General features: G+C 45.3%; 1 protein-coding gene across 3 annotated transcripts in view; it reads right to left on the bottom strand.

Moving 5' to 3' along the window:
- LOC310777133 (autophagy-related protein 16-1-like) overlaps nucleotides 1-19,499 on the bottom strand; it is a 34,091-nt gene extending 14,592 nt beyond the window's left edge. The window contains exons 1-11 of one of the 3 annotated variants that reach the window (XM_083637398.1): nucleotides 19,342-19,499; nucleotides 15,741-15,852; nucleotides 13,496-13,589; nucleotides 13,075-13,183; nucleotides 8,978-9,051; nucleotides 8,106-8,175; nucleotides 7,820-8,001; nucleotides 6,240-6,305; nucleotides 4,637-4,723; nucleotides 3,379-3,438; nucleotides 3,227-3,271 (exon numbers count right to left, since the gene is read on the bottom strand). In XM_083637398.1, coding sequence (XP_083493524.1) covers nucleotides 3,227-3,271; nucleotides 3,379-3,438; nucleotides 4,637-4,723; nucleotides 6,240-6,305; nucleotides 7,820-8,001; nucleotides 8,106-8,175; nucleotides 8,978-9,051; nucleotides 13,075-13,183; nucleotides 13,496-13,589; nucleotides 15,741-15,852; nucleotides 19,342-19,344 — 902 coding nt within the window. In that variant the 5' untranslated portion in view covers nucleotides 19,345-19,499. Of the gene's footprint in view, nucleotides 1-3,226; nucleotides 3,272-3,378; nucleotides 3,439-4,636; nucleotides 4,724-6,239; nucleotides 6,306-7,819; nucleotides 8,002-8,105; nucleotides 8,176-8,977; nucleotides 9,052-13,074; nucleotides 13,184-13,495; nucleotides 13,590-15,740; nucleotides 15,853-19,339 lie in introns of all 3 variants that reach the window. The other 2 variants (XM_083637396.1, XM_083637397.1) reach the window with 2 other exon arrangements.
- Between the last annotated feature and the right edge of the window lie 1,826 nt (nucleotides 19,500-21,325).

The following is a 21,325-nucleotide window of genomic DNA, read 5'->3' as shown; positions in this document are numbered from 1 at the left end:
CAGTTAATATGCAGTCACATCAGGAAGACAGAACTGATCTGTGGTCAGGCCCGGTCCATCTGAGCCTCCTACAGGGTTCCCACACATTTTCATGGATGAAATTTCAAAAGGTGGTGACTCTGAAACAATACATTACTACACTGGACAAAGAGGACACACCTCTTGTTATTTGATTTTAGTGCTTCAGAGTCACTGCATCACATTACATAGAAGCTATTGAAATAAAACAGGAATTTTCTATAAAAAAATATTAAAATAAAATACAAGCAGCACTCAAATCCACATTCGAGCTACGTTACATCAACACCTACAGAATTTTGTTTGCCATTACGTTACGTGGAAGGTTATCCACAGAAGATTACTGTAGCACTTCCATTACACACATCAAAATTCCATGACTTTTCCAAAACTTTAAAGTTTTCTTTTTACTAATTCCATGACTTTTCCAAAACTTTAAAGTTTTTTTTTTACTAATTTCATGACTTTTCCAGGCCTGGAAAACAAGATTTAGTAATTCCATGACCTTCCCAGATTTCCCATGACGGTGGGAACCCTGCTCCTACTTAAAACCATTAAAGTCAGTTTTGAGCTGGTAAATCCTACTTGGAGACTGTTTGGGTCGTGGACCCAGTTTCTCCGATGTCCTAAAATCTGACAGGATAATTAATACCTGTTAGGTAAAGTGTGCATATGTGTGTGTGTGTGTGCGCGTGTGTGATAAGAATCTTTTCAAATAAGATTAAGTGCACGTTCACACCATATGCCAATGCCACGCTGAAGCCATGCAGTTTCATTTCAGCGTCCTTGTTAACAGGCGAGTCCGTTCACACCAGCCGCACGCCATGCCGAAGCCACGCTGAACCGATAGTTTCAGCTTCTCCGATAGTTTTCCATTTTCCAAATGTGCAGCGTGCTGAACCTGAGCTGCCAGGCATGAAGTCAATGCAAGTTGTGGGCGGAGGGAAGGCAGCGCCGATCAGGCGCTGAGGAAAAGAGTGCTTCTTGTGTGACCGGTTTAGCGTGAGCTCAGCTTCAGCATGGCTTTGGCGTATGGTTGGTGTATGGTGTGAACAAAGCGTAACACACGATTGTACAGCACAAGTGTTGTTACATCTTGAAAATTGAAATGCTGAGACGGAAGACTTCATTATTTCCCCCCTGTGTCTGACACTGCAGTGTCAGACACAAATCTATCCGTTTTAATTCCAACCCAAGTCTACTAAAAACACCGTGGCGGCTTAAAAAAATAAGGAAAATGTCCTGTGGGATATAAACTTGACTTTAACTCGACCCGCTGCAGTTCTGTCTTCACCCAATGATTAAAATTAGAATAATTTATCAAACAAGCCGAGTTTAACACAACACAGATATGACCTGAGCGGACCAATTAGAATCTTCAAAAAAGTGTCTACCCTAAAATATTTTCTATGGTGGACACTCAACATGGGGACCCAATCACTGCATGTGATCTATGTGGAAAACACGCAACAGCATCAACGCCCTCGCCGAAATGCGCTGAGGGCTGCACCGTGGCTGGCGCAGCTGACGTGAACAGCGCAAGTATACTATAATGTAGATGGAGAGATAACAGGGCAGCTTCTGGGGCAACATATTGCCTTCAGCAGGAGAGGAGACTGTCCAACACCCGGTTAACCAAGAGCAACAGTATCATGGGGAAATCTTGTCATCTACTGTACTTAAAGGGGGTGAGAAACACAGCAACCTCTAGAGGCAACTTCATGCACACCATGAAGTCCATGAAGTTGCCTCTGTCGGGCTTTAACCACACAGGAGCGATGGCCGCCTACACACTTGTTGTAAACAGGGTTATTGCAAACAGGTTATTGTTTAGTATTAAGATTATTGCCAAGAATAATCGCAAACCCGGACCGTGCGTTCACACTGCGAGCAAAACCATCAGTGGCCTGTGGGGCGAGGCGCTGGGGCACCAGGGCTGAGGTTTCAGCCAGGTGTTGACAGTCAGCAGCCAATCAGGTGTGGGGCGGTTCAGACAGTGGCTGTGCTAAAAATGTCTTGAAAGAAATCCACCCCCCCGTGCCCCCCCCCCATGTGTTTCCAAAAGCATGTCGTAACCAACGCAGTTTGTGAAATCTTTAGTTAATTGGAGATATCTTCGCACTTTGAGTTTTGAACTCTTTATACAGGGTTTCACAGAACGAACGTGACTGTATTATTACATAACACCACAAAAGTAAATCTGTGTAAAGTCTGACATCTTAAAGTAAACAACATGCAACTGAAATTGCCATTTGCCGTCTGCTATGGGCTGATGTTTGGTGTTAAGTCTCTTCAGAACGGGGGCTACAGACGATTTTTCTTGCTGTGCAACGCGGCCCAGAAGTACTGAAGTGGCAGCCATGATAATAAGAGCAGTTTAAATTCGCTAACCGCCGAGGAAAGGAGCTCCAATGCTTCCTGAATTCCATCCTTTACGGACGCAAAGTCGATAATACCGTCCGACAATTCCTTGTGGCAAGCCATAGGCTGCTTAGCTTGCTAACGCGGACACACATTTCAAAACGGGTTTTACCATTGAAATTAGCCTGTGTTTCAGTCACTCAGTGGCATATTGAGCCCGGCGAAGCTTAGCCTACGTACGTAGCGTAGTCAATTTGGATTCTCTTAGCACCGCGGTCGTCTTTTCCTAAGTCCTTATGAATTCTCCTTCACATCTTTCCTTGACCTCAGGATGTTCTCCGTCCATGTCAAGGTCAAGTGGTTAGGAAGAGGAGTTAGGAGTTTTTTTTGTTGACAATTCAAATCCAGCCATGGTTAGGGCTATATGAAATCAGCTTTTATGTATTTTTCCACTTTAATTTTAATCTAAGGGTTGGAATCGATATATATTTTTTTTAACACTTTGCTCTCTCAGACAGCCTCTTCGACAGGTTTTTCAAAGTGACAACAACCAAGTTGTTAAGTGCCGTAGGGCAATAATTATGTCTACTTTTGATTTTGATAATTAGGCCTACTTTTATCAAGTCCAGCCAAATTATGGAAAATTCTGCAATAATCCATGTTTTACAGTAGATTCCATTTTGATTCCATCCATTTTTTCTGCATTGCGGAATTAATGTCCCTACATGCTTTCGGAAACACTCAGTAAATTTCCACAACATATCTCCAAAATGTCAGAGCCTGTGGCCCCGCCCACAGCCAGCCTGAGCACCGTGTGAACGCACAGCCAGACAGACAGGTCCTTCACCTGGAGTGTGGTGGGAGGAGTCCAGGCTGGACACACTCAGACACGCTGCAGACAAGACAGACAGACGGGCAGATAGACAGGTCGTCAATCACAACATGGTCACGCCCACTTTAACAGCCCAGAGACGGGAGGCCATTTTAAAACACACATACCCAAATATGTTGGATATGGAGTCCAGGAGCCCACCGGGGGGAGGCTGGGATATCCGCTTACTGGAGAACAAACAAACAAACAAAATACAATTTCAAACCCCCAAAACAAATTCAAAACAAGAAACAGGTGGAATACAAATCTGACTATGGAAAAGAAACAACCACATAAAGACTCTTAAGGCAAACTTTCAAATACCAAGATTCTTAAAGTCGAACTGAACCCGTTCGTCACGTGCGTTGGAGTCCGTTTCAGACTCAAAACATAACTTGGTTGGGAGGTGGGTCATAGTAGCATGTCGATGATTTTATTTGACAATTCTGGGGACTGGATTGGGCTTTGGCCAAATCGAGGGATTCAGCGTGTTGTGGCGCTCTCCTCGGGAAGAGCCTGGTGACGCGAGGTTAGTGGCTGAGTGGAGCTCAAGTTAATAGTTAGTTTATGGGCTAGAAACTCTGCCAGATGACAGGCACTAGGTGCCATTTTCCCCTTCATTTGGAAGAGAAAATGATCCTGAAATGAAGATTTGATTGACAGCTGCCATGTCGTGATATGATTGGTTGAAATGGAGTAGAAATTTGATTGGTTGAAATGGAGTAGAAATTGTATAGTACTAGGTGACGTCAGCAAACTGTAGATTACTGTTATGAATGAAATCTTGAAAAATGAACTTTTGATGTGAAAAAGTGTGAACAACTAAAGAAATTAGATTTTTGTGGGTTTTTTGCATACATTATTAAATAGGTGCACTGAATACCCAGGTATTTGAATTAAAAGAAAATAAGTCATTTTTGGGTTCAGCTCAACTTTAAAGGAGAATTCAGTTTTTTTTACACAAAGCTGGTTTCCAGCTTTAAATATGATGTTTAAGTCATCCTGACAACTTCAGTTTGATTAGCATCAGCATTACCCTCCATTCTATTGTGAGACTAACTAACTTCATGACTGTAGCTCACTGTAAACTGCGCAGACAGTGCCGGTAAGGCATGGTGTATCTTGGTTATGTGGGAGGGGGGATGTGGCAAATGAGCTAAACTTCCGAAAAAGTGGAGTATCCCTTTAACTATTGTTGATGTGCAGAGCAGCCATCTTGGATTTTTGAGGTCGGGGCTGCTGAGGCTCTTCCGAGTTTGGGAGAGAAAATACGAGCACTGGTGACGTCACCGTCGGAGCTCATGACCTTTGAACCGTCACATTCCCATTTCTCAGTTTGAAAGGAACGGGCCATCAGTGTGTGGTCGAGTGTGAGTGACCTCTGACCTGGGGGTCCTGCTGAGTGCTCTGTTGGGGGAAAGCTCTCCGCCTCCCTTCCCTGCCTCCTCTGCCAGAACCTCGATGTCATCGTCCCTGAGGAGAACAGAGGAGAACAGATACAGGAGAACAAACAAGAGGAGAACAAACAGAAGACATACAGAGGAGAACAGACACAGGAGAACAAACACAGGAGAACAGACAGAACAGAGGAGAACACTGGTCAGTTCACAGTCCAGCCAGCAGGGGGCTTAACTCTGTCACTGGACTCTGCAGGAGGCAACCAGCAACCACAGTTTGAACGTCAACATTTCGGAAAGTGGCTGCTGGAAACGTCAAAGGCTTTCTTGCTGCTGTAGCTGCTGGACAAACATCTCCTCCACAGGGCTCTCCTGCTCTCCTGATGCCTACTAAGGATGAACTCAAAGAGCCACTACCCAATCGAGTGACGGCAGGCACACCTGCATGCACTTTCCCTGCTCAACTGATAATCGGGCTCATTCATAGCCTCATGTGGTAATTGGCATTGACCATTTATGGTTGGATTGGGGCGGAGCCACATGTGGAATGTGGAGTGAATTGATAACAGGGTAATTGCCTGCAGCAGGTGTGCACACTTGTCTCCCAGAATGTGCTTAAGCAAGGCTCAGAATAGACCCTTTTCACGGGGGCCATTTTGTCCCGAAAAGGCACGGTAAACCCAGGTGCAAGCAACACACTAATGAGGGTTTCCAAATTCCAATCATGGAAGTTGGAAACCCTCATTAGTGTTTTGCTTGCACCTGTGTTTACCCTGCCTTTTTGACACAACATGGCCCCCGTGAAAAGGGTCTATTGACTTCAATTATTGGCCTAAGTTGTCTTGTTGTCTTTGTAAGTGTTTTTTTTCTTATGCATGGAATACCTTTGCAAGACCACACTAGATTGTGAAACACAGATTGGATGGCGTAGACAGTTACTGTCATAGTCTTAGTATGGATTCTAGGCACGTATTGATAAATGAGACCCCTGGTCCTCACCCTCATAAACAACAAATCACACCACACATACACTTTCCACCAGACGATACGATATTATATAGATTCTTTGGAGAATGATACGATATTTTCCGATATCACAAAGTCTGTCGCGATACGATGTCTATCAATTCAATTCAGGGGTCTGCGATCGATATGGGATGATATCCTATGCTCATTTAACACCATCAGCATATTAGCTACACAATGTTTTACCTCTCACATGGCAATAAAGACTTTTTAATACTTTTTAAGTGTCTTCATTTCCCCTAAATTGATTTATCAACTTTTAATAAAACTTTTCAAGACCCCGCGGATACCCTGATGATAGACAGATGGCTCATCCAATCACCTGCCGGCTATTTCTTTTAAAGTGCCTGCTCTTTGAAAGGGTTTCCCGAGCAACTCGTTCCCATATGCTCATGTGAAAACAGACCATCTGGCAGCGTCATGTTAGTGACATTCTACATTTAGAAGCCTTTTTATGGGCTTCAACTCAGCTGATTCAAACACCTAATTGCATAGAAACATATTTGCAGCATTTCTAAATGTAAAGCTGGTGGATGGAACAGGTGAACAGAGGGATCTGTACTCACGGGTCGATGGCAAAAGGCTCCTTGGCTGCGTCAGCCAGGTCCTTCTGCAGCTTGGCCTGTCTGCGTCTGGAACACAACACACACAACACACACCAGGTTCCTCCACAGTTTCTATCAAAACAAAATCCCATACTCCAGACCTTCACGTGTGTGTGTGTGTGCGCGTGTGTGTGTGTGTGTGTGTGTGTGTTTGTGTGTGCGTGTGTGTGTGTGTGTGCGTGTGTGTGTGTGTGTGTAGTGTATCGTTTTTCCATTGTTCTTGACTGGATGTGAGTTTGGTGCAGACCCTGTTCTTGACTCAGGGTATCTGCAGGAATCCTGAAGTTAAATTCAATACCTTTTTAAGACTTTCAATATATTTTAAGAGCTCGACGCCACTTTCGTCACATCAGCGATAGGCGTGTAAATCACAAATGTCATCACGATACGATATTATATCGATTCTTTGGACAACGATATGTTTCTGATAACACAAAGTCTGCTGATTCAATTCAGGGGTCTGCGATCGATATGAGACGATTCATATGCTAATTTAACACCATCAGCACAATAGCTACAAAATGTAATACCTCTCAAATGGTGACCAGCTCAGTGGCCTTGTGGTCTGAGTGTCCGCCCTGAGACTGGGAAGTTGTGAGTTCGATCCCCGGCCGAGTCATACCAAAGACTATAAAAATGGGACCCATTTGCCTCCCTGCTTGGCACTCAGCATCAAAGGGTTGGAATTGGGGGGTTAGATCACCATATGATTCCCGAGCGCGGCGCTGCTGCTGCTGCTCACCGCTCCCCCAGGGGATGGGTCAAATGCGGAGAACAAATTTCACACATTGTGTGACAATCAGTGGGACTTTACCTTTATTAAGACTTTTTTTCCCAAATTTCCCTAAATTGATTGATTTAATACTTTTCAAGACCCCTCAGATACCCTGTGTGATTTTTGTGCAGACCCTACGTCAGGGGTCCCCAATTAGTTCCCCCCAAGGGCCAACTTATGCTGAGGGCCAAGGGCCGATGGGCAAAAACGTCCATGCGGGGGGGGGGCTGCCGGTTGGGGTTGCCGGGCGACCAACGCCGGTGCTGGCAGTTTGAAATCAGATTTAGAGGAATAGCTCATTTTAAATGAACAGTAGGATTAGACGGTTGTGATGTGACTGAACTTCCTCAGTGTTTAACAGTAATTTCTTACACATGAGATTACTTTTAGCCTTTTAGTCATCAAGATTATTGAAAAATCTTCCAGACTGAAATGTTACAACAGAAGTAGACTACGTGGGCCACGCAGCGGGCCGCTATTTGGGGAACCCTGCCGCCTACGTTCTTGACTGGATGTGATTCTGGTGCAGGGTATTTCATATACTGATGCTGACAGCAGCTGGGTCATAACAGGGTATTTCATATAATGATGCTGACAGCAGCTGGGTCATAACAGGGTATTTCATATAATGATGCTGACAGCAGCTGGGTCATAAGAGCATCTCTCTATCTGAACATTATTCTGATCATCAACACAAACTGTGGATCTAAACTGGCTCAAAGCTCTAGTATCGGAGTGTGACGATTTGTCTCGGGTTAGGCAGCACCTGCAGTCCTTCTCGTTCTGGGCGTTGAGGCGGTTGGCCTCCTGGGCCTTCTCCGCCATCCAGCGGGACACCAGCTCCTGGTTGTCCTCGGTGGTCCTCCTCAGCTTCTCCTCCAGAGCGTTGAAGGTGATCTGCAGCGCGTCGTACTCGTCCTTCAGCGTCTGATTGGCTCGCTCCAGGTCCTGCAGGCGGGCGGGGGGGGACAGGGAGGGGGTTAAGGGGAAATACCGGAGCGGATCTGGAGCGGACAGACCAGGGCTGAAGACGTGAGCTGGTTCCTTCCTACCTGCAGAAAGCTCCTCAGATCCCGACACTCTCCCTCCAGGCTGGAGATCTGCTGCTGGTACTCCAACATCCTGAGACACGGCAAGACTTTACATCCAGCTCTATATCCATCATACGCATATTACCAATATCCTGTTATATTGTATCTTATTGTAGCCACGTTTACGTCCCGTTCAACACACCTGCATCTAGTGTAATAAATGATGTAGGTATGTTCATGAATAGTCACATAGACTCTATAGATCATCTGTTAAACATCTGTTAAACAGTTGAATTGTTGAATGTCAACTAATAAGCTGTTGAAATGTTACAAATGCTCTGTGGATGCCTTTTCTTTGGGCTTCAGTACCCCCTCTTTCCCTGATTTCTGAATCCAAGTAGCCCATTTACCCCATTTACCCCAACTACAACATTTTGCTTCATTTACCCCAACTACAACATTTTGCTTCATTTACCCCAACTACAACATTTTGCTTCATTTACCCCAACTACAACATTTTGCTTAATTTACCCCAACTACAACATTTTGCTTCATTTACCCCAACTACAACATTTTGCTTCATTTACCCCAACTACAACCCCTAACCCCAACTACAACATTTTGCTTCGAAAGGTGCAAGAGAACACTATGGCATATAATGCAATGAATGAATGATAACCCACTTTTTGAGGAATAGAACACTACAAAACCAGAAATACCACATCGCGAACAAATTGAGCAAGTCAACATCCATGTCTGTCCAGACTCATACAAGCAGAGATACCTTGAAGCCCACAGCGCAGTGGGGTGCCAATTCGTCGACCACTCTATGCAATGCTGTGCGTGTGTGTGTGTGTGTGTGTGTGTGTGTGGGGGGGGGGGGGGGGACTGACTTGGCCTCGTTGCTCTGGATCTCCTTGTCTTTCTGTTGGATCTGGTTGTTCAGGTCGATCACACTCTGGGCCAGCTGATACAAAAACACACACACACACACACACACACACACACACACACACACACACACACACACACACACACACACACACACACACACACACAGAGTCAACCCACATCACTGGCTCTCACATGAAGTCCAGGGCTGTGTTCAAATTCTCTTTTTGCCAGGCAAGCTGGCTGCCAGCCTCAATCTGAAAGTCGGAAGGAAGCTGACTGACTGACAACCCTCAAAATGGTCAGGTGACATCACTAATGACATCACTCACTCACTGATGACATCACTGATGAGATCACTCACTAATGGATGGCATCACTGATGACAATTGCTCGAGTGACGTCACTCGGAAGGCTGACTGACTCACAACCCTGAGGACAAATGACATCATCAGTAGCAAACATGGAAGGTTCCTAACTGAATGAAATGACCAAGATGACCCACCTTTCTAGGTTGAATAGTGATTGAGATTAGGGGTGTCAAAAATAATCGATTATACGATGCATCGCGATGCGGACGTGCACGATTCTGCATCGATTAACAAATATCAAAAATCGATTATTAACACCTTGATTGCCAGCGACGAGTGTACTCGTCAAACACAATCCAGCTGTTAACTGCCAGCGACGAGTGTACTCGTCAAAAAAATCGTTTTTTTTTTTTTGACGGTGGGGCGTTGATCAATCCCTTTTACGTCTCCTATACAATTATTGGAGGTATTGAATGTGTATAATCTATTTTACCGACCCACTAAGTGTTGACAGTGCTCCCCCAGACGAGCGAAATCAAAGAAAAAGGGAGCAAGCCATTCAAGGAAATGGCGAGGCGATTTTACAGTATTACATTCTCATGAAAATGGTTGGGGGAAAACGCTCTCGTTTTCGCGCTGATTGCTGGCGATGCGGGATTGCAAATTTACATAATACATTACAGGTGGAACACACTTTGAAACACGCAGCATAAATATGACCAGAATCGCAAAAGCTTCTCTCAACCAAAACTCCCAAGAAGCGAGCGAGTCCATGCCGACTTCCTCAAACAGCAGCCTGCAGACAGGCACAGGACAGCAGCAAAAGCACTGAGACTGTGACGGCCGCTGCAGCCAAGAAGAGGGAGGAGTTGAAGCAACTCTGCCTCTCGCTCTCTCCCTCTCTCTCTCTCTCTCTCTCTCGCTCTCTCTCTCTCCCTCCCTCCCTCTCTCTCTCTCTCTCTCCCTCTCCCCCTCTCACTAGGATTAAACCTAGTGCGTCTCCCTCCCGAGAGGGAGGGAGAGAGAGAGAGAGGGAGGGAGAGCGAGAGGGAGGGAGAGAGAGAGAGAGAGAGAGAGAGAGGGAGGGAGAGCGAGGGGAAGGGAGAGAGAGAGAGAGCGAGAGGGGGAGGGAGAGAGAGAGAGAGAGAGAGCCAAAAATGAATGGTTAAAGTGACAGTTCTATCGAATTTCACAAAAAGCCGTTTATCTCTGAATATTTTTTCTGATGCTAAAACCATGCTGTATTCAACTGCAAATGCTTACATAACTACTAACTCTACAAACTAACTCTTTTAGACAGAGAAAGTACACATTCTATTAGTACTTTTGAGATATTGTATGTTCACAAACTCCAAGCAGAAAATAATCCTCGGCGCTTGTAAAATGAGCCACAATCCTCAAAAAACGGCTTGGCAGAAGCTACCTACAGCAAGAAAAAAACGGCTGGCAGTCAATGTGTTAAAAAAAAAAAAAAAAAAAAAAAAAAAAAAAATTATAATCAAATAAAATAGAATGTAAGTACATGCAGTTGTTTATTTTAATTATGGATCATAATACAATGCAATTCCAAATGCACTTTTATTTTAAAAGTAGCCACACAGTGAGAAAAAAGAAAGTGAGAAAAAATAAATCATGTATTGCGGAAAAAGTGATGCATCGATTTAAGATGCATCGCGATGCATCGTGATGCATCGTTTAATCGAATCGAATCGAATCGTTGACAGATGAATCGTAATCGAATCGAATCGGGAGGCCAGTGAAGATTCACAGCCCTAATTGAGATATGGCCATTTTAAGCTCGGCGGCCATATTAGATTTGGCGCCAAGACGATCCCAGGGGTGGGTGGCTCGGGCGCTCTGGGTAAACGAATAGAGCAGATTTGGTGCTTTTGCAGGGCTGTGAATCTTCACTGGCCTCACGATTGGATTACGATTCATCTGTCAACGATTCGATTCGACGATGCATCACGATACAGCTCAAAGTATCAAATCCTCAATTTTCTGTATTATTACTGCACATGGCTACTTTTTCATCTAATACAAGCAGTCAGATAAATATCAAGTCCCTTTTTTACTTGGAAAGCGCTTTAAAATCGGAATGTCAACAGAAATGTAAACAAACGATTCAACGATTCATCTGTCAACGATTCGATCCGATTCGATTCACACGTCCGCATCGCGATGCATCGATTATACGATTAATTTTGACACCCCTGACCCGAATATCTCCCTAAGGCCCTGGACTAGTGTCCAGAGAGTGTGTTTAGTTTCAACACACAGCAGCAGGGCAGAATGGGGAAGCACATGACAGCAGCATCGCTCCAACAGAATAGGGGCCTGTTCCCAAAAAATCTGCAATATTTAGGATTTCACTCCAAATTGAAGGAAAACATGTGGAAATCATCAGCAAACAACAGCCCAACAACAACCACCTCCTAAAAAGAGTGATTTGATGTGAGCACTGCAGTCACTCTGTGGGTGGGAGCCGCAAGCCGTTATTTCTCTATAGGAAACGTTGAGGTGTTTTGAAAGGAAACGCCATAGTTGAGAAATGCCGCCCTGCTGTTGTGTAAGTGACCACACAGCAGCTTCAGCTGGTCAGGCCATGTTGGGTTTTACCTCCAGCACAGAGACATGTAGCTGTAATAACATGGAGTGATAACACAGTGTGAACACAGGGTTTTAAACGACACAAACTCTCTGCAGTGACAAAAGAAATTGTACATGGTGGCCAAGCTCGGTAGTGCAAGTCACGTGACGCCATGCAGCCCAGAAAGAGAAATTCTCATCCACTTACATGGGGGGAAAGCAGCAGCTGTTAAGCCCAGGGAAAATGTTTCCAGGTGTCACTCAAAAGTCAAAAACGACTCTTTTGATTATCAAATATTTTTTCATTAGCTAATTTTTCTCTTTTTCCACCAGGAGGCGTATTTTAAGCTGTATTTTCTGGGGGTCCATGAATGCACATCCATGGCCGCGGGAACGCAGCTTCCGCGTCATCACTTCCTTGTTTATGTGAAGCTTCAAACTTGGATACCAGGCTGCTCGGATTGTTCTCTGTGTGCCGTGTTACTATTACAGTTGACAGCCGGAACAGGGACGGCACCCGGGTAGCAGTATGGGTTAGCTCCCCAGCCTGCGTCTTCCGTGAGGAAGAAGCCCAACAACCCACGAGAGGCCTTTTAGGAGGGCCATTCAAGCCGCAAGTGGAGACCGCAGTGCCACCAAGTACTGGTACTGCATGGTGTCCACTAAGATACCATCACCTCGGAATGAGATGTTTGGAGCGGGGGAGTCTGGTGCAGCGCACAGGTCGTAGACCTGGTGAGACGAGGGAGGAACCCGGCCGGGTGGCAACCCACAGAGCCCGGTCCCTCTACGTACCAGAGCCTCTCCCTCCCCCGGTCCCGGCAGAGTAGTTCCGGAGCAGCGGATTGAGTGGCCCTGACCACATGACCACCTTCAACCCTCCCTATAGGGCTGACCGTGGGTAGCTACTGGGAGGTAAGTTGGGGCTTGGCCAGCCCCGGCTGGGTCACCTGGGCGAGGGTGTATGATGTTGCGAGACCCGAAACATCCTATGACCCCAGGGTACATCACTGAGGATACGTCCCAGTTATGCATCCATGCAATGTTTTTTTCTTTACAGTCCGAGTTTGGCTTTTTTTACGACGAAGTAACGTTATTTTACACGAGTAGCCCACCGTTACCGCAAAACACAACAATGGCGCGCGGCTCTCAACTTTCCGGGGGCTGGACACGTGACACGACTCTGGTCTGTGACTGACCTCTCCTCGTTTCTTGTGTAGGTCCGTCAGCTCCTCCTGCTGGTGTTTGAGCCGCATCTGAGCCATCTCCTGTTGCAGGCCATCGCTCCGCATGGGGTCCGCCCCCGCGCTAAAACACACAAACACACACACACACACACACACACACACACACACACAAACACACACACACACAAACACACACTACCATGACGACGGGGTGTTGACGCACACATTGGTGAGTAAAGTAGCCTAAAAGTTGAATCGTTTCTTTTCTTCCATCTGCCAGTTTGAAAATGTAACAAGGCGACGATACTGCACATTAGTCTACTGAGCAAACGCTCTATATCAGTGATTGCTGTAAGAATGGAGCTATTTAACACTTATTTTAACAAATATGGTTTGCAGCAGCTTTAGGGTTGGTCTCTCCGTCAGGTCTCACCTGCTGTCGTGCCCTCTCTGCACGTCATATTTCTCTGGTTGGTATCTCTCTGACAGAACGGTCTGCAGGTCCGACTTCTCCAACAGGCGGTTATCTGCGCACACACACACACACACACACACACACACACACACACACACACACACACACACACACAGAGAAGGATACAAATGGTCTATATTCATTTGAGGGGATTTGTTTTGCAGCTTAAAGCCCCATTACACTCGTACCTTAATATGACAGCTTTTTAATCTTTTTGATGCTACACTGACGTCTAATAGGGAGAATGGCGTCACCGTCAGTCCCATGGCGCCCTCCTCCAAAGGCCTGTTCCTTTGACAGTGTTCAGTAGCCTCGCTAGTAAAATCATCAGTGATGATGATTTTCTTTTCGTTAAACTCATTTCATTTCCATCTCTAACACACACTCAACACCTGCAAGCTGGTTGCCGGAAGAAGACGAAGAAAACACACTCACACAAACAGTCCGCTGTTGTCCACACTACGCTTTAGCAACTTTATGCACTAATTACTTTTTTTAAGTGCCCCCAAAATTTTGTAAATGCCCCCATTTTTTAGACCGTGGGGGCAAAATTTGCCCCCAAAATATTTTCTAAATGTCCTGCGCTGTGCTAAACTATATAGAGTTTATACCTGTTGTTTATTTTACAATAATTTTTCCTACCCGGAAGTGGTCCGCTTGCTACTGTGAATGCTGTGAAGTCATCAGCCAATACATCCATGTCATCAGCAGGCTCTGTAACGTAGCCTCGGGAGTCGGGCTTATCGCTGGGGGAAAGACCTCTAGCATCCGGGGCCGGATGAAACACGTCCTATTAACAGGTTATGTTTGTTTCTAAGTGATTAATATGTTTCTCCGCAAATGTGACAGCACCGGTTCTGCATGAGCGTCACTGCCCCCAGAAAGCAGGCCCGCCCACAACACTCATGATTGGTTCTCCGATGCAAGGCTTCCAACAGCACCACCTAACGTTATGAAAATATTTAAATAGTAAGATTCTCAGTCTTACAGTAGTGAAACGGATTAAGACTGAGAGCTGAGTCTAGCACTGTGCTAAGTACTCCAAGTGGACACAAACTGGTTCCAAAAAGGTAAAAATCAAAATGCACTGTGGGTTATAAAGTCCACTTGCAATTTTTTATCAATTTCATTAATCGATTAATTGGTCATGTTAACGATCAATTAAATCACTATATTTATTTATAATTTATTATTATTTTTTTTTTAAATACTGGAGTACCCTCCTATTATGAACGAGTACTCGGGTACTTGACAGTCGCTACGATACCGCATGGCTGTGCCGCTGCAGTGCACGTTTACAAGGACAGCTGACCTCTGCATGTGAGACACCAACGCACAGAGGCAGGCGACTGGAGCAGTAGGCTATCGGTATCACTACATCACTACCAATATTGAAAGGTGCAAAACAATTAACGTTAGCGCTACAGACCCTGACCCACAACGTGTGTGTTGAATTCAACTAGCTGGCAGAAAACAGACCAAATGACTGTCGGATAACATTAGATTCGTGTGGGCTGGGCTGTTTTGGAAGCTAAAGTGCAAATTATGCTCGAGCGAAATCGCCGGCGCTAACTGCGCCGAGGGGGTCGCCGCAGCTGGCCGTCCTATCGGCGCAGCTCGGCGGAGGGGCCGCGCAGCTCCTCGAAAATGTGACTCCGCGCCGGCGTAAACTCCTTGTTGTGAGGAATGAGGAAATGCCATTTCCTCATTTAACAGTGCTTGTCCCTCATCTAGCAAAGCCTTCTGCAGGCTCACCGGAATGAGTTTTGAAATGGAGGGACAATAAAATGTCCCCCCACCCCCACCGACATGATTGCAAGTTCTTGGTAAACGACACGATAACGTTTTGGACGTGTACCGCAGCCAACGTGCCGAGTTAACGTTCGAGTATGCACAGTCTCGCTGTCGCCGCTCGGCGGTGGCAAGGCTCCAAGTCGAGGCTGCGCAGAACCTTGTCAGCGCCTTTACATTACGTTAAGGAGAGATAGAAACATGTTTCACAGACATAGATCGTGTTTCTATCTATCTCAGCAGGACAAGTACAATTGCCACTGGTGGAAAAAAAGTGACATGCGACACCAGATGTTGGAGTGACATTATCAATCTTAAGGAACCTGATGAGCATGCTAGCTAGCAGACTGTGTGGACAGCACACACATGGTCATTATCATCATGGCAGCTTAAAGTGGTCAGATATACGAACATTGGTGGATGATCTCCTCAAAGGCGTGTCTCTGGACTCTGTCTCTGAGCTTCAGCTGCTCCAAGATGTGTCTCTTCCATGTGCACTCCACACGCCGCTCCGCCATGGCCACCTGACACACACACACACACACGCGCACAGACACACACACACACACACACACACACACACACACACACACACACACACACACACACACACACACACCTCAGTCAGAACACATGGCAGCAACAGTATCACCAGGGCTGAATTTCATATCCTGCAAATATAATCATACTTACATCAATATAATCATCTTTTTGTAACGACACATTGTTGAATGATAGCCTTCTTTAACTTTCTGATTTCGGTGTGGTGATTTCGGTGTGCTGATGAACAGCTCCTTTTATCGTTACAATAAAAAGTGCTCTGAGAACACATGATCCGCAGTGTTTAAACTTTACGGTCACATGTGGGCTGGGAACATTTTTGAGATTTTCAAGTAGCCAACGAGTGGGAAAAGGTTGGGAAGCGCTGAAGACATCCATTAAGACCAATGCTAGCTTGTCGGGAAGGCAGCTAAATAATACATTATGGCAAACACACACACACACACACACACACACACACACACACACACACACACACACACACACACACACACACACACAAAGGGAACACCTACTGACCTGACCTCTCACCTCAAGATATCTGCATGAAAATGGGTTCCATTCTCGCGGACGGCTTCCGGCCTGTTGAGTGTTATTGCTACGCAGTGCTGGGGAAACGGGGCTCGCTCTCCTATGGTTTACGCCTACCGACGCCAAACTCAATACAAAGATCTGTCCGTTTTACTGTTGATTGTCACTAAGTGTGCCAGACTGCTATAACATGACCTATAGTGAAGAGGATTCCCCACACACAGCCAGTAGAATGATCAGGTGCTGGTCGGTTGCAGGATCATCATAAATCAAATTAAGAAAATAAGCACTGGAATGACTTACTGAGATGTATTTAGTGACAGCTTTTATTTTATATTTATTTTGTAATATTCGGGTTAAAAACTGAAGCTCAGACCACATACTTGTTTGCTCACAGATTTCACGTGCGCGCTCATTGTTTTGACTTGCTGTGTGCCCCCAGTTCCGGTTGCGTGATGTCAGGGTGTCTGCAAGAATGTGTGTCTTGCGGACAGTCCGGACACCCTGACATCAGGCAAATTCTTAAGGTTTCGCTGACGTCACGCAAGCAAAGGGGGCAGGACACAAGACGTGACACAGACGTGGTCTGAGCTTCGGTTTTCTCTTTTTTTTTTACTATATATTTTTCCCCCGACTATTTTATCCCATTTTTATCCCCCATTAGTGCTAATTTTAATTTATTTATCCTGGTTGCTGCTCCACCCTCTGCCGATCTGGGGAGAGCCGAAACTGGCTCCATGCTTCCTCCGAGACATGGGCAGTTAGCCAGCCATTTCTTTTCACCTGAGAGGGGAAGTTTCACCGGTAGGACATAGCACGTGGGAGGATCACGCTATTCCAACCAGTTCCCCTCCCTCCGAACAGGCGCACCGAACGACCAGAGGAGGCACCACATCAGCAACCAGGATATTGCATGTTTTGGTGAAGGGTTCATAGATGAAGGAAAACCCAAGGGGGCACGGGGAGAACATGCAAACTCCACACAGAAAGGCCCTTTTGACAACCCCACCCGGGCGGTGGGCACTCGAGGACATGCGGACGGGCACGCATTCCTTCAGCGTTCACAGCATCCCAGGTGGGAATCGAACCCAGGACCTTTGAGCTGTGAGGCGACAGCGCTACCACTGCACCACCGTGCCCCCCTGAGCTTCGGTTTTCAGCCCAAATATTGAAAAAGACCCCACTGATTCATAACAGGTCTAAAGTCATGTTATGTCAGTCTGACACACTTAGTGACAAGCAAGACAACAGTAAAACTGACAGGTTTTTGTATTGAGTTTGGCGTCGTCAGTGGGCATAACCCATAGCGGTGGTCTTTAATGAAGTTCAAGTTCAATTCAACGGTTCAACCAGATAGTTTAACACGTTCACTGCCAACGACGTATTACTCCGTCAAAAAAAATCCAACGGTTTACTGCCAATGACGTATTACTCAGTCAAAAAAATGAATTTTTTTTTTTTGACCGTGGGATGTGCATCTAACCCTTTTACATCTCTTATATAATTATTGGAGCCACCGAACGTTTACAACCCATTCCACCGACCCACTAAGTGGCGACAGTGCTCTCCTGACTAGAGGAAGGCAAGCAAAAAGCAGTGTGAGAAAGCCATTCTCATGAAAATGGATTGGCGAAAACGCGCGCTGATTGCTGGCGGTGCGGGATTGCAAATTTGCATAATAGATTACGGGTGGAACACACTTTGAAACACGCAGCATAAATATGACCAGAATCGCAAAAGCTTCATCAAAGCTCTCAACCAAAACTCCAAGAAACGAGCGAGTCCATCCAGACTTCCTCAAAGAGCGGCCGCGCAGACAGGCACAGCAGCAGCAAAGCAGTGAGACTGGTGACGCGAGGTTACAGCAGCAGAAACGAGCTTGTGACACGGCCGCTGCAGCCAATAAGACACACACGGAGGGAGGAGTTTGAAAGAGAGGGGTGTTTCCTGCTGTTATGGAGGAAATTACTGTCCAAAACTATTGTTTAGATGTCTGACGTCTTACTGATGCCAAAAATGAATGGTTAAAGTGACTGTTCTATCGAATTTCACAAAAAGCCGTTTATCTCTGAATAATTTTTCAGACGCTGAAACCATGCTGTATTCAACTGCTAATGCTTACATAACTACTAACTCTACAAACTAACTCTTTTAGACAGAGAAAGCACACATTCTATTACCGTAGTTCTTTTGAGATATTGTGTGTTCACAAAATCTTAGCAGAAAAGAATCCTCGGGTCTTGAAAGATGAGCCAGAATCCTCAAAAAAAAACTCTGGCAGAACCTACCTACAGTAAAAAAAAAACGGCTGGCAGTGAATGTGTTAATATAAACCCCAACTTCCAGTCACTTGCTGTATCTGTGCCTCAAAGGTTTCGCCACTGCCACGCCCACTTAGGAGACTGGTCAGCCAATGAAGTCATACCATACCTGTCTACTCTGGTTGAACAGCTGAAGTTCATTAATTAAACGGGAACTGCCTGGTGTAACGTTAACGTTATTGGACGTTTGCCCAATTGTACACTGTATATAATGCACAGTCCTACACTGTGTTTACGTTCACCAACAAGCGACTGGCGTTCATCTGACGTAGCTACTGTAGTTGGCCAGCAGTAATGTTAACGTTAGCTAGTTAGCATTGTGTTGCTGAAGGAAAGCACCCAGAATCATACTGATAATGGTCCAGGCTAACGTTAGCCACAGAACAACCAACCCATAGTAACGTACACATGCCATTCGAGTCGTTCATATCAGCTAGCAGCGCAGGCGCGCTGATCGTGGAGCTGCTGTGTTGTGTGTGTGCTAGCTGATTAGCAGACAAACAAACACCCGTGACTTGACATGTTAACGCTGGTTAGCTTAGCATGCTAACTTAGCTAAGCTAGCTCGAGACGTTCGCAGTGAAAAGCGACGACTCACACCATCTACCTGCGTCCCTCCTCCAGGCCGCGGGCCGCTGCTTCAGGATCGGTCTGTCTGTCAGTATCTCAGAGTTTGCTGTGTTAAATAATCCACTGCAGCTAAACTGGCTAGCCCACATCTGCTTCTTCACTCCTCTCCTTCAACTTCACGTCCATTTTGGAGGGGACTTCCTGGAGTGTCGCGGAGAAATGACGTCAGATATAAATTGAAGGGTGATAATTTAATAGATCCATAGTGGTGGCAGAGATGTAGCGTTATCAACGTATCAACCAATGAAGTTTTTAAATCAACATTAAACATGTTAAATTTAAGTCAGCGGTAATTTCAGAACCACAGTGAAATAGACAGCTCCTCTGCTCTCAGGTGCTGCTTACTTTGACTGTAGCCTATGTACCAGGTGTCAGAGCATGGTGACATGGTCGTCTATGACCTCTCTATTCCCCATACAATTATGTCTGTTTCTCTGTCTGTCTGCGATTTTTGTCCCACTTTGTGAGATGTGTGATGATTTCGGTCAGTAAAGATGGTCACTGATGATGTCACAATAACAATGTTTATGACATCATCATGATGTCACAATAACAATGTGTATGACATCATCAGTGATGTCACTCGAGCACTCCATGTCAGCAGTGATGGTCACTCGAGCAATTGTGATGTCACTGATGATGTCACAGTGTCTATTACATCATCAGTCAATGTGCAGCAGACTACCTTTCTCTCACTACTGATCACTCACTGACATCATCAGTGATGCTGCACATGGCAATAGGGCAGGCGAGGTCACGCAGCGGCCAAGCTGCGTATGCAAGTCTGTGCAGCGGGCGAGCCCTATAGGACGAATCAGTGTGACTTCACTTGACACCCAGAAATGCTGAACCCTGCGGCAGTTAATAGTATGAGTTGTGGCAAACAAATGTTAATATCTCAAAAACTATACATCACATCGCTTATATTTTGACATTTTGAGTGAGAGCAGAAGTAGCTCAAGAGTTTGATGTATAATATATGCATGTCGTGTTAAAGTTGTGTGCAGTTTGTAAAATGTAAACAAAGTTAACTGGCTAATAGAGTCAGACACTCACGCTTCGTGCCACTTGGGCTCCATAGGGTTCCATTGCCCTTGCCACCCAGTGATGCAGTTTGTTTACCAAAATGTTGCTCGGCTGATCCCCTCGTATACAAATGAAGACCGACTTTTGGTCCTCATTTGTGAAGATTATCTTGCTGAACACAAACTTAGCTGTTTCATAAACTTTTGTTAACCACAGACCTTACTTATTTCATGCATTTATCCGAAATCCCCATACAAAAATCCCATTCACTTTTACAAGTGAATAGAATAGAATAGAATAGAATAGAATAGAATAGAATAGAATAGAATTTTCCTTGTCGTTCTTGTAGCTACAGTGTGCAGAGATTCATGTAAGCGTACAAGTACTTTTGCTAGTCATACTACTGGCAAAAAGTATTGTAACGAATCGGGTATAGGCTACATGACATCATATGAAAGCAGAGACAGAAGACAGTTTGTAATAATTCTGTGATCTAAAGTTCTACATTGTTGCTGTTATGATGTCAGCAGAGACACATGCTGCTAAGTGCTTCACATGAGTACTTAGTGCTTAGTAGATACTGTACATGAAGGCCAATCAGAGGCTCAGTCACATCTCCAACCAATCACACACTAATGTCAATCAACAGTTACATGTTCCTTGATTTTCATCACTCAACTGATTTAACAACAGAGCAATAATACACTGCTTTATTTAAAGACAACAATAATGACATATTCAAGTCAACAAGTTCTGTTTCAAACTATACAGATCAAACATTCTGCATTTAATGTTGATCATTTTCAGACTAAAATGTCTGTTCTTGTTGCATGTGATGTTACAACTCTGACCAGTTACACCCCCCCCCCCCCCCCCCACCCCCCCCCCCCCCCCACACACACACACACACACACACAATTGCCTGTTG

Source organism: Poromitra crassiceps (genome assembly GCF_964638095.1).
Source record: "Poromitra crassiceps genome assembly, chromosome: 5".
NCBI lineage: Eukaryota > Metazoa > Chordata > Actinopteri > Beryciformes > Melamphaidae > Poromitra > Poromitra crassiceps.
This window is presented reverse-complemented; position numbering and strand designations above follow the sequence as displayed.